Genomic DNA, 16,634 nt, shown 5'->3' on the forward strand with positions numbered 1-16,634 from the left:
CAGAGAGTTCAGGGTTTGCAATAAGCGATATGTCATACAGGAGTAATAATACAACAGGTGCTTATACAAAGATACTAGTTTGAACAAAAGCCAGAACAACACCTGTTGAGAGAAAGAGAGGCTTAGTGTTTTTTCTGTCGAGTGTTCACAGAAGAGATGGGTTTGAAGTAGTTTTATGAATGTTGTGAGAGATGTGGTTGATCGGACCGAGTTATTAGAGGGATTTATGCTTGTGATGGCCCTTAGAATTATAAAGTGAGTTAAAATCAATGTGAAAGCAGATGATACAAACGGATTATTTAAGATTTAATATTAGTTAGTTCATTATCCAAAAACAAACAATTGTATTTTAAGAAATGTTTCTTAAACCTGCTTCCTGTTTCCTGCATCGCTGCCGGCAGCTTGTTTGTATCAGTGCGCTTACCACTTCGCTCTAATATTAGTGTATTTTATTATCGTTAATTATTATTGTCGTTGCTAACTTATCCTGATATCTCAATAACCCTGTTCCTGTTATTTACTTGGAAGAGTCTAAACCAAATGTGATAGTTAACTTAACGCCGTTAGCATAGCAATAGCGTGTTAGCTTGCTTTCTGTTCACACTGTGGAATATCATCTTGCCTCTGGTTTGTCTTGTGTGCTAACTCTTTCTCTTTTTAAGCGAGTATACTATGATCCATCGAGCAACCTTGGTAAGTTGGAATTGCACTTCAAATCCGGTGAGTTATGGCTTCTATTCCTATTATTGTTACTTGCACCTCATGTCATATGTTTAGCTTAGCCTTCTCTGTCAGCTGCGAGGGCTTTATATGCGATAAATGCAGGGAAATAGTAAGGCTGACAGAGAAGATCTTAGAATTAGAGTCTCGCATCCAATCCTTATCTGAGGATAGTAAGAGTCTAACGACGATAGAAAACACTTTGGATGCGAGCAACATTAGCGCACACAGCTCGGTTCCGGTTGAAAATCCCCCGCAGCTGGGAAACTTCGTGACTGTGAGACGGCGTAGTCGCAGCACAAAACATCACTTGACCGTTCCGATTACAGTCTCGAACAGGTTTGCCCCGCTCAGTGACGCACCGACTGAGAAACCTGCTGAAAGTGCCCTAGTTATCGGTGATTCTATTGTTCGGAACGTTAACATAGAGGCACCAGCCACCATAGTCCAATGTTTACCGGGAGCCAGAGCGCCTGACATCAAGTCAAATTTAAATGTGCTGGCTAAGGCTAATCGTAAATTCAGTAAGATTGTCATTCACGTCGGCACAAATGATGTTCGACTCCGTCAATCGGAGATCACAAAAGATAACATTAAAGAGGTGTGTGAGCTCGCAAGCATGATGTCAGACACTGTAATATTCTCTGGCCCCCTCAATGCTTATCGTGGTGATGAGATTTATAGCAGATTATCATCACTAAATGGCTGGTTGTCTGAGTGGTGCCTGCAGAATGATATAGTTTTTATAAATAACTGGAAGAGTTTTGAGGGCAGACCTGACCTGTTGAAACGAGATGGTCTCCATCCCTCCTGGGCTGGGACTTCCATCCTGTCTAGAAATATGGCAAAAAGTCTTAATGCTAATGCTAAAACTTGACTCGCTGGGGCCCAGGTCAGGGAGCAGACAGTATGGCTTAACCAACTGTCTGCTTGCCGTCTCACGTCGCAGAATACACAAAATGTACAACATGTAGTAATCCGTTCTCCCAAACATCACAAAATAGAGACTGTGTCTGTCCCCCGGATTAGCAAACATAAAATAATGCGTAAACCTCTTGAAAGTAATTTAATAAACGTTAAACAAACTAAACATGAACAAAATACAGATAATCAACTGTTACGACTCGGATTGCTAAATATTAGATCTCTCTCTAATAAAGCACTTTTTGTTAACGATATGATAACAGATCATAAAATAGACATGCTCTGTTTGACAGAAACATGGCTAAAACCAGATGATTATATTGCTTTAAATGAATCTGTCCCCCAAGATTATTATTATAAACACGAGCCTCGTCTAAAAGGCAGAGGGGGAGGTGTCGCAGCACTTTACAATAACTCTCTTAGCATTTCCCAGAAGTCGAACTCTAAATATAATTCTTTTGAAGTCATGGTTCTTCATGTTTCAACACCTAATACTAAAGATAAAACACTTTTTAAATTGATTCTAGCTATTGTATATAGGCCTCCAGGGCACCACACAGATTTTATTAAAGAATTTGGTGGGTTCTTATCAGAACTAGTACTGGCCGCAGATAGACTCCTTGTCGTTGGTGACTTTAACATCCACGTAGATAACGTTACAGATGCCTTAGGAATGGCTTTCAAAGACACTCTTAACTCCATGGGCATTAGTCAACATGTGTCAGGACCCACTCACCTTCGTAATCATACTTTAGATTTAATACTGTCTTACGGTATAAATGTGGACGACGTTAAAATCCTTCAGCAGAGTGAAGACATTTCGGATCATTATCTGGTATTATGTTTGCTTCACTGGCCTACGGCTGCAAATAAAACTCATTGTTACAAATATGGTAGAACAATAACTTCAACTACCAAAGATGCGTTTCTCGATAATCTGCCCGAATTGTCTCAAATCATGAGAAATAACGTTGAAGATCTTGACATTACCACTGAAAATTTTAATTCCACCTTCTCGGTAACGCTAGACAAAGTTGCTCCACTACGTTTAAAGAAGATTAAAAATGGCAGCCCCACACCGTGGTATAATGAACACACTCAGGCTCTAAAGAAAGCGGCCCGAAAAATGGAGCGCAACTTTAAGAAAACTAAATTAGAGGTATTTCGTACAGCATGGAAGGATAGTATTCGAAAATACAGGAAAGCCCTAATAACTTCTAGATCCGCCTACTTTTCATCACTAATAGAAGAAAACCAGCACAACCCTAGGTTTTTATTTAACACGGTGGCTAAATTAACAAAAAATAAATCGTCAGTGACTTCTGATCCTGTATATCAGCATAGCAGTGATGAATTTATGAACTACTTCACATATAAAATCCAAGATATTAGAGAAAAAATTATAACAATGCAATCAGAAGTGAAACCCGCTGAACAAACTAACTACAGCGCCCTTAAGGAGAAAATGCAATTATTTTATACCGTAGATCAAGATGAGCTGTCTAAAATTATTAGATCATCTAAATCAACAACATGCATACTAGACCCTATACCTACAAATCTACTGAAAGAGATGCTCCCAGAAATTATAGATCCTCTTCTTGGTATTATTAACTCATCTCTGACATTAGGACATGTGCCTAAAGCATATAAGGTGGCTGTTATAAGGCCCCTTGTCAAAAAACCCCAACTCGACCCTAGAGAACTAAGGAACTACAGGCCTATATCGAATCTACCTTTCATATCTAAAGTTCTGGAAAAAGTAGTTTCAACTCAATTATGCTCCTTCCTCCAAAGGAATGACATCAATGAAGAATTCCAGTCTGGATTTAGAGCATGTCACAGTACAGAGACTGCTTTGATCAGAGTTACAAATGATCTGCTATTGGCGTCTGACCGAGGTTGTATCTCGTTATTGGTGCTGCTAGACCTTAGTGCTGCATTCGATACCATTGACCACAGCACACTCCTACATAGACTCGAAAATTATGTTGGCATTAAGGGAATAGCTTTGAAATGGTTTAAATCTTATTTATCCGACCGTTTTCAATTTGTAGCAATAAACAATGAGGTGTCACGCAAATCGCAAGTCCAGTACGGTGTACCACAGGGCTCAGTCTTAGGGCCTCTGCTCTTCGCATTATACATGCTACCTCTAGGAGATATAATAAAGCGACACGGAGTTAGCTTTCACTGTTATGCTGATGATACTCAACTTTATATTTCCTCGAAGCCTCATGAAACACAGCAGTTCCATCGAATAATGGAATGCATAGTCGATATAAAAAACTGGATGAGTAACAACTTTTTATTACTGAACTCGGACAAAACGGAAGTGTTACTTATTGGACCGAAAACTGCTATAAGTAACAACCAAGAATACTGTTTAACTATTGACGGATGTTCCATAAAACCCTCGTCGTCAGCAAAGAATCTTGGCGTTCTATTCGATAGTAATCTGTCATTTGAGAGCCACGTCGCCAACACCTGTAAAATTGCGTTTTTCCATCTTAAGAATATATCTAAACTACGTCATATGCTGTCAATCTCAGATGCAGAGAAGTTAATTCATGCATTCATGACATCAAGACTAGATTACTGTAATGCACTGTTAGGTGGTTGCCCTGCAGGCTTATTACAAAAACTCCAATTGGTCCAAAACGCGGCAGCTCGAGTTCTTACACGTACAAAAAAGTATGAACATATTAGCCCGGTTCTGTCAACCTTGCACTGGTTACCTATAAAGCATCGCGTTAACTTTAAAATCTTGCTTATTACCTATAAAGCCTTACATGGTTTAGCTCCTCAGTACTTGAATGAACTCCTTTTGTATTACAGTCCTTCACGTGCATTACGCTCTCAGGCGTCCTGTCAGTTGGTAATACCTAGAATTTCAAAATCAAGTGCAGGTGGTAGATCCTTTTCCTATCTAGCGCCTAAACTTTGGAATAGTCTTCCCTGCACTGTCCGGGAGGCAGACACACTCTGTCAGTTTAAATCTAGACTAAAGACGCATCTTTTTAATCTTGCATACACTACTCTTCCATAATATAAATCTTCAGAGGGTTTAGGCTGCATTAGTTAGATCAACCGGAACCAAAAACACAACTGATGTACTTGTTGCATCAAAGAGTACAGAACAGTACTCTACTCTCAGCCAGTCTTGTCTCATTGTTCCAAGGTTACCACAGCGAGCAGGATGCAGTTCATGGCCTGACCTGATGGTAGAGCGGAGAATGGGAAGTGGGGACCTGACAAGAGCTGAGATGATAGAGCTGGATAAAGAAGGACGCGGTCTCTTGACATGTCTTCACCACAAAATTTCAAATGCTATTAGATTATTAATGATAATCTTAAAATATAATTTATTTTATTATTAAGTTTATTTATTTTATTTAGCCTTGTTGTGCAAGCTCTCTGGAGCTTGTGCAGAGGCAGCAGCTTTTGCCAGAGGGGAACTGGAATCCCCTGGTTGGGCCTGGGTTCTCCTGAGGTTTTTTTTCTCGATTAGAGTTTTGGGTTCCTCGCCACCGTTTGCATACTGTTTTTGCACTATCTGCCTGACCGGGGGGGCTGCTTTAGAATCTTAAAGTTTTACTTAATTAATATTGCATATAGGAATTTATTATCTGTTATATTTGACCTGTGCTTCTCTCTCCTTTATCCTAAATGTGTGCTCTCACTGAGCGTGTGTGTGTGTGCGTACTTGTCTGTGTACGTACGTGTGTGTGTGTTGTGTGTGTGTGCGTGCGCATCCGTGTGTGTGTGTGTCTCTGTGTCTGTGTGTGTGTGTGTGTGTTGTGTGTGTGGAGTGTTTTGTGTGTGGGTGTGTCTGTCTTCTGTGTTTCAACCTTTTCTTGTTTTTGCAGGTACAACTTTGATTGTTTTGCTTGTAGTCAATGTGTCTCATGTGCAGCTGCTTTGTAACAATGAAAATTGTAAAAGCGCTATATAAATAAAGTTGAGTTGAGTTGAGTTAAGAGTGTTTCTTTCGGCTACTGATCCTGTGTTTTACGTGCAATGCTTTTATATGTGGACTAAAGTGCTTCTATGAAACCGTGACTAGTAAAATTGTGACAAAAAAAGTGTAAAACAAAATTGTTAAAGCTAACCATACCTTTATATATACAGTAGGACCATTTCTTAATTTTTAGTGTACTGAAATATTTGGCCATTTTGTTTAAAAAAACAAAGATTTTAAAGTTGTAAAAGAAAAGACTTTATGTTCTGTCACATGTGTTTTGACTATACTTTTAACTGAACATTAACAGCAGCAGCAGCAGTTTCATGAGGTTCATTTGCTGTAACAGACAATTTTTTCCAGTGTGTCAACAGGAATGATGCCAGCCACGACATGTGTTTATTTTAGGAAGGGAATGAATAGTGCAGTATAGACTTGTGAGCGGCTGCTTTCTTGATGCTATGCAGAAGTCCTGTCGATTCTGGGAAAAGAAGAAAAACAACATTGGATTTTTCTGTGACCACAAATGCTGAAGAACAGCAGAATCATGGACGAACAGATCTATGCGAAAATAACTGAGAACTTTGCCAGGGAGTCGCACGTGCAGTGAGAAGCACTGTTAAAACCCACGCACCCCTCGCAGAATGAACTGTAAATGTACTCTTGTGTTGTTTATTGTCATTGTGGCTCAGGAACGCTGTGTTAAATGAAGGCTCTGTTCACATTGTGCCTTGACATTTTTGGGTGAACTGTCACTCTAATGTGAAATATTGATTTCTTTAGTCGACAGTATCATGATAAATGATAAGAGAAGACTCCGGGTGAATAGTAACGTTAAAAAGCATTATTGTGCTGAGAAATAAAGAGAATGTGGGGAAGATCTTTTCAGGAATAAGCCAAGCCCTTCAGTGCAGTGGGAGTTGTGCGATACACACACACACAAACCAGCATTCAAACCCCTCGACTGACGGAGAAAAGACAGAGGTTAGTGTCTGGCCATTTCCAACTCTTTAACTTTAAATGTTACACTTTTATTTTTCTGACTTCTTGTAATACTTGTATTATAAGAAACACTATAATGCATCTACTTTACAAAGAAGTGGCAGTTAGTAGCTAGTACTAGTTCACGAGCATTGATTTTTATTAAAGCACCGTATACAAGTTTATATTCAGTTTTATGGGTTTGTTCATAGATTACTGTTGGGGTTGAAATATCTTACATATGTGTAAACAAACATAGTTCTGTTCAAAAGCACACCATGGAGTTCATATACTGTAGTAATACAATTAAAGACCCTATAAGGTCAAGTTTACATTTTGAAAATCTTTCTTACTGATGTGGAATTTCCTCTGTGGTTGAGGGACATAGCTCTGCCGGCCTCCGCTTTCTGCTGATATACTGCTCGAGCATTAAAAATAATCACAAAAACTATAGTATTGCTGAAAAACTCGGACATATCTTCCACATATGCACTGTAAAAAATGATTTGAGGCTTTAGTTAACTCCGCTCTTTTTTAAGTCAGTTTAACTAAAATGTTGAGTGTAAGATATCAAGTTTATTTGTTAGATTTGTAGAATAACTAATCTTAAAAAGGGTCACTTGGCCAAACCCTTCAGCGTGAATATTTTCATTATATATGTTCGGTTTAAAAATAAAACTGATGGGGCATTTAAATAGCTGTTAAATACATGTCGTAGATGTTTGCGCTTGTCTTAATATTATTGATGTTGTTTTGTAGTAAAACATTATATAGTGTTTTGCAAAGTCACCGTTTGTTTGCGTTGGTAAACCTGGATCATGTTCTATGCATTCTGTTTAACGCCTTAGCTTAAGCCCGGACTGAAACCCTTAGTTAAATTAGGATATTTAAGCTATTTTTATAAAAATGCCCTAGTAAAAAACATTACATGTGTGCATCTTGATACAAAACAATGGCGCTGACATACTTTAAGATGTTTTAAGGTGAGTTATTTTCAGTTAAGACTGCTCAAACATTCATTTTAGTCTGGGATTAGCCTTAAACCTTGTCTGTGAAACCGGGCAATAAAGTTGCACGCACAATGTTTGTTGTGTAGTTCTGTGGAGAATCAAGTTCATTCCGTTGTGAATCCCTTTCAGTACTTTGTGTTATAATATTCCTAAATTATGCTATATGATGATCACTGAGTAAATGAACTTTGATATATATGTTTTGGGAGACTCCATTACTCAATCCACTAAGTACAGTTAATTTATTGGGCTTTATTATTTTACCAAGCACATCATTTTATGTTTTACAGTTCACTTAAAGGCGCAGTTCTTAATTAACAGCGGCCACTAGTGTTGTATTATAGATTTGCCACGAATCGCTCAGTCCAAACACGACGGTGGCCACCACAGTACAAAAAGATGTCGTTCTCATGTTGACACAGGGAAGAGATTTTGCGAGCATTAGAAAGACTGTAGAAAGAGCGATGTCTTATTTATTATATAAAATAAAAGGTTTGTGGATTTTAAGTTTAAAAAGAAGGATAAAAGTCAGGCAGGAGCTGGACCTGTGTTAATATTAATACTATAAAGACTCTCCAGCAGAGACACATTAGGAGCCGCGGTACTGAGGCTTTTAGCAGAGATATTCACAGATATCTATGGAGATACTTTCCAGCAGAGAGAAGTTGGAGAGAAAGATCGTGTAAAGATCACCTCCGAGGAGGATGCTTTGATTCGATCAGTATGTGAGTAACACATTAACATACCAAGATATGTTGTTGTTGTAATATTAGCTGTGTGCGCGCTGGAGCTGAAACTGGAGAGCGAGCGAGAGCGCGTTTTATTCTTTTACTCAATGATGAATAAACTTTCAGTTGATCTGCGGGTCACATGCGTTCTGCACCGGAGAGCACGATCTGTGCGGATCACGGATCATCCCGTGATCCGTTTCACCACGATACCGCAGCGGAGAGGAAGAGGAAACGCGTGTTGTAGAGTTGTTTGTCCGTTTAGGGCTGCTGTAGGAAACATGGCGGCGAATTCAATGTCTGTAGGCCCGCTCTGTATGTAGATATACACATCTTATTCTAAGGTATTACAAACATAATGGTTCATTACGTAAGGTCTTTATACACCTCTGAAGAAATAGTTTTGTATATTATATTTCATTTCCGTCAACGCCGTATTGTTCCTTTAACTACAATTCCTGTATGCTCAGTAATAAATAGTGTTAGTTTCATTTATTTAACTACATGCCATGTATGTTGGGTTAACTTAACACTCATGTGTTCCAAACTTAACGGAGTCAAAGCAACAAGATGACCTGTGCAACAAAACATTTTTCACAGTGTGTGTATAAACGTAACTTTGCACCGATTTTCTACTAAAGTGTTATTAGATGAACTGTCACATCAGGTAAACAGTGATGGTCTGAGGTACTTTCACACATACTGTTCTCTATCCTATACTGTTAACATATGTACCCTTGAAAACAATGTTTTAATCCGATGCATGTTGCACAGTCCAGTCTTCATCTTACATTTACATATTTGGCAGACGCTTTTATCCGAAGCGAATTATCCTATACATTTATACATAGGTATGTGCAATCCAACCCACAACCTTGCGTTGTTAACGCAATGCTCTTACCACTGAGCTACAGGAAAGCTGTGAAATCTTCCTTTAACCACAGTCATTATTTTCAGTATGAATAAGTCTGATTGACGTGTTTTTGCTCTTGAATCTTTTGCTTGAAAAAAAAAGCATGGCCAAGCTACTGCAAACATATGCTTGGCAAATCTGTGGCCCTAGTGTGTCGAACCTACTGTTTCTTGCAAAAGAATATTCTAAATAAATATTTACTTATTTATTTAATCTTCCAAGCATTGCATTTTATCAGTAATGCTGCCTTTTGAGGAACACATTGGAGTCAGTTAATAATATCTAACTAATGTTTTTCATCTGTACAGCAACAAAACAAAACATGTCGTCTCACACATTTTACACAAATGTGTCCAAATGACAACACTTTTACTGCAATAATAAAAGCCGCATCCACATACAGATACACTTTAATGCAACTGCAGTATTTCACTTTTTACAAACTAAATGTTTTTTATTTTTGAATGTAGATTCTTTTGTGATGTATGCAGAAAAGAGCATTCTTCAAATCTCTTCAAATGTTCTTCTTATTTTAATCTGTACCCCCCAGCAAAAATGTACAGAAACATGTGCGCGGAACTTTACACAATTGTTTTGCCTCTTTGTTTCAGGGTGGACGGGTCCGAATTTCTCACCTGTGATGATGATGAGTAGTAGAGCCACTATGAATCCTCGGACCTGGATCTTTTGTGCACTTGTCAGTGTCCTCACATGTCACCAAAGCACAAATGCATACAGAGAGACCCGAAGACGGAGGGTTGCAGAGGATGAATGGGAAGCGGCCCCTAAAAAATGCTCGTACACTTTCTTGGTCCCAGAGCAGAAAATTACAGGACCCATCTGTGCCAGCCAGGGACCTTCTCTCCCAGACAAAGAGCGTGTTACGCAGATGGACATCGCTGACGTCCGGGAGCTCCTGACCAAGCAGAGGCGTGAAATAGACACGCTCCGGTTAGTTGTGGACGTGGACGGAAACATGGTCAATGAAATGAAACTTCTGCGCAAAGAGTCACGCAACATGAACTCCCGCGTTACCCAACTGTACATGCAGTTATTGCATGAAATCATTCGCAAGCGTGATAATTCATTAGAGATTGCGATGCTGGAGGGCCGAATCCTCAACGCCACGGCCGAAGCTTTGCGACTTTCTGCCCACTACAGACAGCTGGAAGCACGCTTCTCTGCGCTGGCTGCTCTGGTCAACAACCAGTCAGTGCTGATCGGGGCTTTGGAGGAGAGATGCCTGCAGGTTTATGGAAATCACAGAAAAGAGCCACTGCCTCCACCTCTTGTACAGGTAGTGCCGGAGAATATCCCCGTGTATGTGCCTCGTTTTTCCAATGAGATTCAGAGGGCTCACAGTTGGGCCTTTTCAGGAGACAGAAGTTCCAGGACAGCACCTACAGAAAGCGCCGTAGAGCCGCAGCGTCCGCCACAGGGCAACTTCACCTTGGAGGGTAACAATCTGCTGACTGAACCTGCCTGCCTGTCAGGCACAAAGCATGCCACCTTGCTTATACCTTTCAATTACACAAATGTAAAGAACTAGTGTAGCTTTATATTGCACAACAGTCTACTTCAGATATTCTGCTAATTAGAAGTAATTTTGCAGCTACATGTGAAACTTTAGACTGTTAGGTTAGAGGAGTAGAGGCCTTGTCAGGCATGGGTATACTTCAAAACATTACCATCTGTGAGAAGATGAATAAAACAGGGGTCCAAGCCAATTTCAAACTAACCACTGGGGACAATCCGGTTATGATTATAGTTGGCTTTAGTTATGGAAGAATGTAGTACAATGTCTATAGTGGAGTGTCGAAATAAGGTGCTAGTCTCCTGTTTCTTCACTAGATGCACCTGTCATTTGTCAACGCCTCTGTGTTTTCTGAGGTCCCTTTCGGGACTGTTTGCAGGCGATGCTGGCAGGACATGCCACGAGCGGCATTTATCTTCTGAAGCCTGATGGAAGCGAGACACCCGTACAGGCCTGGTGTGAGCATGATGTGGACAGAGGAGGCTGGACTGTAATCCAGAGGAGGAAAGATGGATCGGTCAATTTCTTCAGAAACTGGGATAGCTATAAGGTAGCCATGCTTGAAGCAGTGATTTTGGTTAATCAATCTGTGAAGGGTTTCAGACGTACCGTATCTCTGCTGTTTTCCACTCCAGAATGGCTTTGGTAATGTGGAAGGTGAACACTGGCTGGGTCTGGAAAGCATTTACAATCTGGGTAGACAGGAAGACTACAAGTTACTGCTGGAACTGGAGGACTGGATGAATAAGAAGGTTTATGCGGCGTATAGCAGCTTTCACCTGGAGCCAGAGAGCCAATCCTACCGCCTTCGTCTGGGTACCTACCAGGGCAATGCTGGAGACTCCTTAACCAGTCACAACGGCAAACAGTTCACCACGCTGGACCACGACAGAGACGCTTTCTCAGGTGTCCAATCATACCATTTTGGGTTACTTATTAGTGGGCTTCGAACAAGGTTAGGATCGGGGTTTTTCAGTAGTTTTGTGCACACTTGAAAAACCATGACTAAGGACCAAGAAAAACATGACTAAGGAAGCAGAGCCATGACAACGGCTCCTATGTTGGCTGTTTTTGTCATCTTGGTTGTGTTTTTGGGGTATAATATAACATGTATCAATTAATCGATTTTTAAAAGCAATATTTTTTCACATATTTTACCTTTATTGTTCACCACTGGGTCCCTCCTCCTGAAACGGGTTGTTTTGTTCCTTGTTCAATGAAGCCCCTCCCTCCAAAATACGTAATGGACTCAGATTGGTTAGCTGGCCCAGTGTGTTGTGATTAGAGGCGTGGAAATGTCCCCGCAGTAACAGACCGGTGTAAATTCACGAACGTGTCATAAGGGTATGTTCACATATGCCATGTTTTGGTTCGATTGGAACGAACTCTGGTGCGATTGCTCTGTTAGTGCGGTTTATTTGTGTAAGTGTGAAAGCTGCCCCCCCAACCCTGGTGCGCACCAAACAAGCGGCCTGAGACCGCTTATACCCTCATATGCGCAGTCATACACTGAGCATGTATAACACAGCATTGTTTTGGATATCCGGTAAGTTCCTTTTTAAAATATAAATCATAAAAGCTGTCCAATCACGTTGCGACTTTACACGTAAGCTGATAGGTTCGAAATATTTAAAATGCCAGTGTGAACGCTAAGCGAACCAGGACTAAATTTATTTTTATATTTTCTGGTCCAGACCAAAAGAACCAAACGAACTGAACTACAAGTATGAACACGCCCTAAGTTTATGCCGTGAACCTCGCATACTAAGAATTAAGCGTTAGACAACGTGATGAATTCTTATTGCAACCGTTGTAAACACGACAGCTTAATTCTTAGATCAGATGGCTTCGTGTTGTTTCCAGGCGGACCGTTAAAGAACGCCAATCATATGACGACTTCGAACTTGCTGAAGTGTTTCCAGAAATGTGTGTCTTATGCATCAGACGTTTAGCCAACGGTCCGTGGGCGTGACGTCTGAGTCTGAGACTAGTATAAACATAACAATGGCCTCAATTTCATCTCTTCAGTTCAACACACAAATCAATCAGAAGTGTGCATGTGTACACGTCAATCCTTATTAGAGGGTTTTTTTCCTACTATGGCGATGTCCTGTGTTTCTCCTACTATGGCAAGGAATGAAACACAGAACGGTTGCGCGTTACAAAATAACAATAGCGTAAGTTCTGCCCTAGTTCAGACCTAAGATGGATAATAAAACAAGCAGATGGACCAGAATACACTTGCGTGTTCCCTGGGGCGGAGGTTATTCAAATTCCTGGACATTGTTACGTATGGATTACCGGAAAACGAAAGCTGTAGTTCGTTTCTGCCGTTTGCTGTAGTCCTTAAAACGTGATTTCTGTTAAAGATAATATCTCCATTTGCAGCACACTTTGAGCGTTGTAACTTTGTAGACTTTTATTTATACCCAGACAGCAACATTATACAATTTCAAAAGGCTCTCGTGATTTTGCCAAGGGGTTGTTGTCCTTAGGGCAACATCATGTTGACCCTGGGACAACATTTAAATCAACCAATCAGATTTCAGAAATAAGATTGCAGTTTATTTTAAATTTAATCTTACAGCCAGGATTAGGTGCTTCTAGACCATTGTTTTTCACTCATCATTTCCCTCTGATTTTAGGGGTAAGTTATGGTTAGGGTTGGGCTTTGGTGTGGGTTTAGGTTTTATTTATAAAAATGTTGTCCTTAGGTCAACAAAATATGTTGTCCTGACTCTGAGGACATCAACCACTTGGCAAAATAAAGTCGAGCATTTCAAAAACCTATGCACTTGTACTTCCTCTGCATGTACAAATGAAATCATATTATATGAGATCAAACCAATAGAATTCAATAAATATTCCATGAGTTTGCAGGTAAATGATGTTTCATAAGAGTCTCTTTATGTGGGTGTATGTAGGTGGCGGGGATCTGGTGGGGCTTGAAAACACACGTCTCTACAGATGGGGGCCCAGCAAAAAACGTTTGGGAAACATTGCCTTATCATAACATCTACACAGTAATGCACACTCAGGGCGCATTAGTGCAGAGCAGCAAGCGAAGCACCCTGGTGTCATGAAATTTTAGTGTGCCCTGCAGTACGTATCACCAGCTGTGCTTCGCTAACATAAGTGTGGGCAGATTGAGAATCCTACTCATGTTCACATGAACTTTCAGGGCCTGAGCTTAATGTATGTTATTGTCTCTTTCAGGTAACTGCGCTCATTTCCACAAGGGTGGCTGGTGGTACAACGCCTGCGGTCAAAGCAATCTGAATGGCGTGTGGTACTCGGGAGGAGTTTATCGCAGCAAGTTTCAGGACGGCATATTTTGGGCGGATTATGGGGGTGGTTTTTACTCAATGAAGTCTGTGCGAATGATGATCAGGCCAATTGACTGAAGAGTCTCGTCGATCTGATAAAGATCATCATACAGCCATAATTAATACGTCTGTTTAGGTCTGCGGAGGGTGGGGTAAGATAAGCCATTGTTTACATATGTGGTCCTCAAGATGAAAGACAATTATTACAATTATTGAATCTAATTTCAGGATGTTTCCTATCAATCTAAGTTATGAGAACACACGTATGACATATGGTTTTAAAAATATGGCTTCTTTTAAAAAAGGGCTCCTGTGGCTCAGTTTGCCCCATGATAGGGGAAAGTTGATCCGCGTAAGGGGGTAAGTTGAACCATATAGAGATATACTGAGCATGCAACTGAATTTGAATAAAGACCGTGTTTTTAAAGATTCTCCTTCTAAAAAAGTAATTCAATCATTATTTTCCCTTACAACTACTAATAGTTATGTTTTTAAGCTAACTTAAACAAAACATTTGCAATATCTTTAATTTGCAATATCTTTCGGTTTGCATTTCTGAAATAACTTAAAAGTTTCAAACAAGCAAAGTTGCAACCTTCGAAAAACAGACTAAACAGAAAGTTTGTTGATTAAAAATAAATGAATTTCTGCTCTCACCATGTCTGTTTTTGTAGATTCTTGGCATTATACAGTGCTTTTTAACGCCAAACATAAATTATACAGGTTTAAAATTTTGAAATTAACTTAAGTGTCGACACTGGCTCAAGTTTACTCACAGCATGTGGCTCACTTTGCCCCACAGCTGCCACTTTGGAAAAAAACTAGCTTCTAGCTACTATTTAGCCAAATTATTTGCATGGTTTTATATGTTGGTAAATCATAAATGTTTTTAGACCTGGATACATTTGCTTTGATGTACAAGCCACTACAGCTGATATGCCAAAATTTTACTTTGACAAGCCAAAAACAGCTTTTCAAGTCAATTTATGTTGTCCAATTCTCCCATGTGCTTCACATTTTCACATTCTGGCAGAAATCATGAGTGATTCCAAAATGTGTGGTCAAATGACAACAAAAATGTTAAGTCGCTGAGATACAGTGTCATGACGCACACAGACGGGCAGACTCAAATGCGGGGGTAACAAAGCTTTTATTGGTTACAGTGAGGCAAGAGCAAAGCAAATAGTTCAAGGCACCAATGGCAGCAAAATAGTCCTCTGGAATTAATCGACCCGTCAGATTCCAGTAGAGAGAAGTTGCACCCGTCAGGGCGAAGCTGCCGAACGGGCGAGATGGCGAGAGCTCAGACGCCGTGAGAATCGAGGTACGGGCGGCCAATGACTGCCGCGGGGCAGAGAGCAGAATAACACAAACAGGGGCAAAACGAGAAGCAAAAAACAAACAGGCTTTGAGGAGCAAAAACTCTTAATAGCTAGACAGGACTAGGACTAGGAAACAAGGCTTCTACAGTACTAGACGCGCTAGCACTGGGCAGTCAGAGCTGGCGAAGAAACAAGCACGGTCTGACACAGGACAGGAGAACAAAGGGAAATAAATAGGAAAGCTACCTAAGGATGAGTGACAACAGGCGGGAGAGATAATAGATATTACGGGCGCTAATCAACGGGAAGACTCTACAGGTGAAAGAGTGCGAAGACGGTGAGTGGAGGATACCAAAAGGGAGACACGGGGCGGCATGAGTGACGCAGACACCGAGCACATGGCGAGCTGTCAAAACAGAGGCGGCACGAGCTCGACACACAACAGAACACACGCAGGCAGGACACGGGTGCTTCATCAACTTACCCACTGGCTCATCTTACCCCACTCTCCCCTATATAAAGAGAAAAACATATCTGTGATGCCTGCAGGAAGCGTCCTGTATATATGCCACCGGGCAAATAAAGCACCTTAAAGGCACAGGCACATGATCAAATGTTCATTTTGGTTTAGGTAAAAAGAGTCTACTTGTGGCATTATCTTCGCAAAAGCATCTTGACTTTTTGTTTTTCACAAGTGTCTGGAACATTAGTGCTGTAGACCTAAAAACTAAGCATACAACCCCTGAAATATACGTGCTTCTTACCAATATAAATATATATTTATTTCAAAGTGATTTGATTATAAAATATTTTCTATAGTTGTTCAAATGCAATGAGTTAGCATACTGTTGCTGTTAGCATTGTGCCATAGTCTTTATATTTCTTTAACACTGCAATCCTGGAAAAGTTCAAGTCTCAATAAAAACTTAGTTTTTCCAGTCTGAAGTCTCCTGTCTAAAGGCATGAGAGTTTATTTTGGTGGTTTTGCTGCTACGAGGAACAGTATTAGAAAACAACAGAGCCACTGAGAGTCACAGGGACAGACAATGAGAAACATATTGCTGAAATCCAGACGGGCGGTAAGAGAAACCACTGGAGTGGAAACATCTGTGGGTTTTTTTCTCTCTTCTCCATCAGTGTGGTCGACTTTCAGGTAGAAATGGAAATTATATAGAAATTAGTCATTTAGCAAAAACAAATGTTTTGATTCATTGA

General features: G+C 40.3%; 1 protein-coding gene across 1 annotated transcript; it reads left to right on the top strand.

Moving 5' to 3' along the window:
* Window positions 1–6,341: 6,341 nt before the first annotated feature.
* Window positions 6,342–16,306, top strand: angptl1b (angiopoietin-like 1b). The gene is made up of 5 exons (XM_057334107.1): window positions 6,342–6,589; window positions 9,849–10,694; window positions 11,128–11,321; window positions 11,407–11,677; window positions 13,988–16,306. The coding sequence occupies exons 2-5, from the start codon at window positions 9,878–9,880 to the stop codon at window positions 14,173–14,175; spliced, it is 1,470 nt and encodes a 489-aa protein (XP_057190090.1). The 5' UTR covers window positions 6,342–6,589; window positions 9,849–9,877; the 3' UTR covers window positions 14,176–16,306.
* Window positions 16,307–16,634: the final 328 nt, after the last annotated feature.

The sequence above is a fragment of the Triplophysa rosa genome, linkage group LG5 (assembly GCF_024868665.1).
Source record: "Triplophysa rosa linkage group LG5, Trosa_1v2, whole genome shotgun sequence".
Classification (NCBI taxonomy): domain Eukaryota; kingdom Metazoa; phylum Chordata; class Actinopteri; order Cypriniformes; family Nemacheilidae; genus Triplophysa; species Triplophysa rosa.

Coding starts and splice junctions, on each gene's coding strand:
- angptl1b (XM_057334107.1), top strand. CDS start 9,878: ATGATGATGAGTAGTAGAGCCACTATGAATCCTCGGACCTGGATCTTT. Junction 10,695..11,127: donor GGGCAACTTCACCTTGGAGG/GTAACAATCTGC, acceptor GTGTTTTCTGAG/GTCCCTTTCGGGACTGTTTG. Junction 11,678..13,987: donor CGACAGAGACGCTTTCTCAG/GTGTCCAATCAT, acceptor TGTCTCTTTCAG/GTAACTGCGCTCATTTCCAC.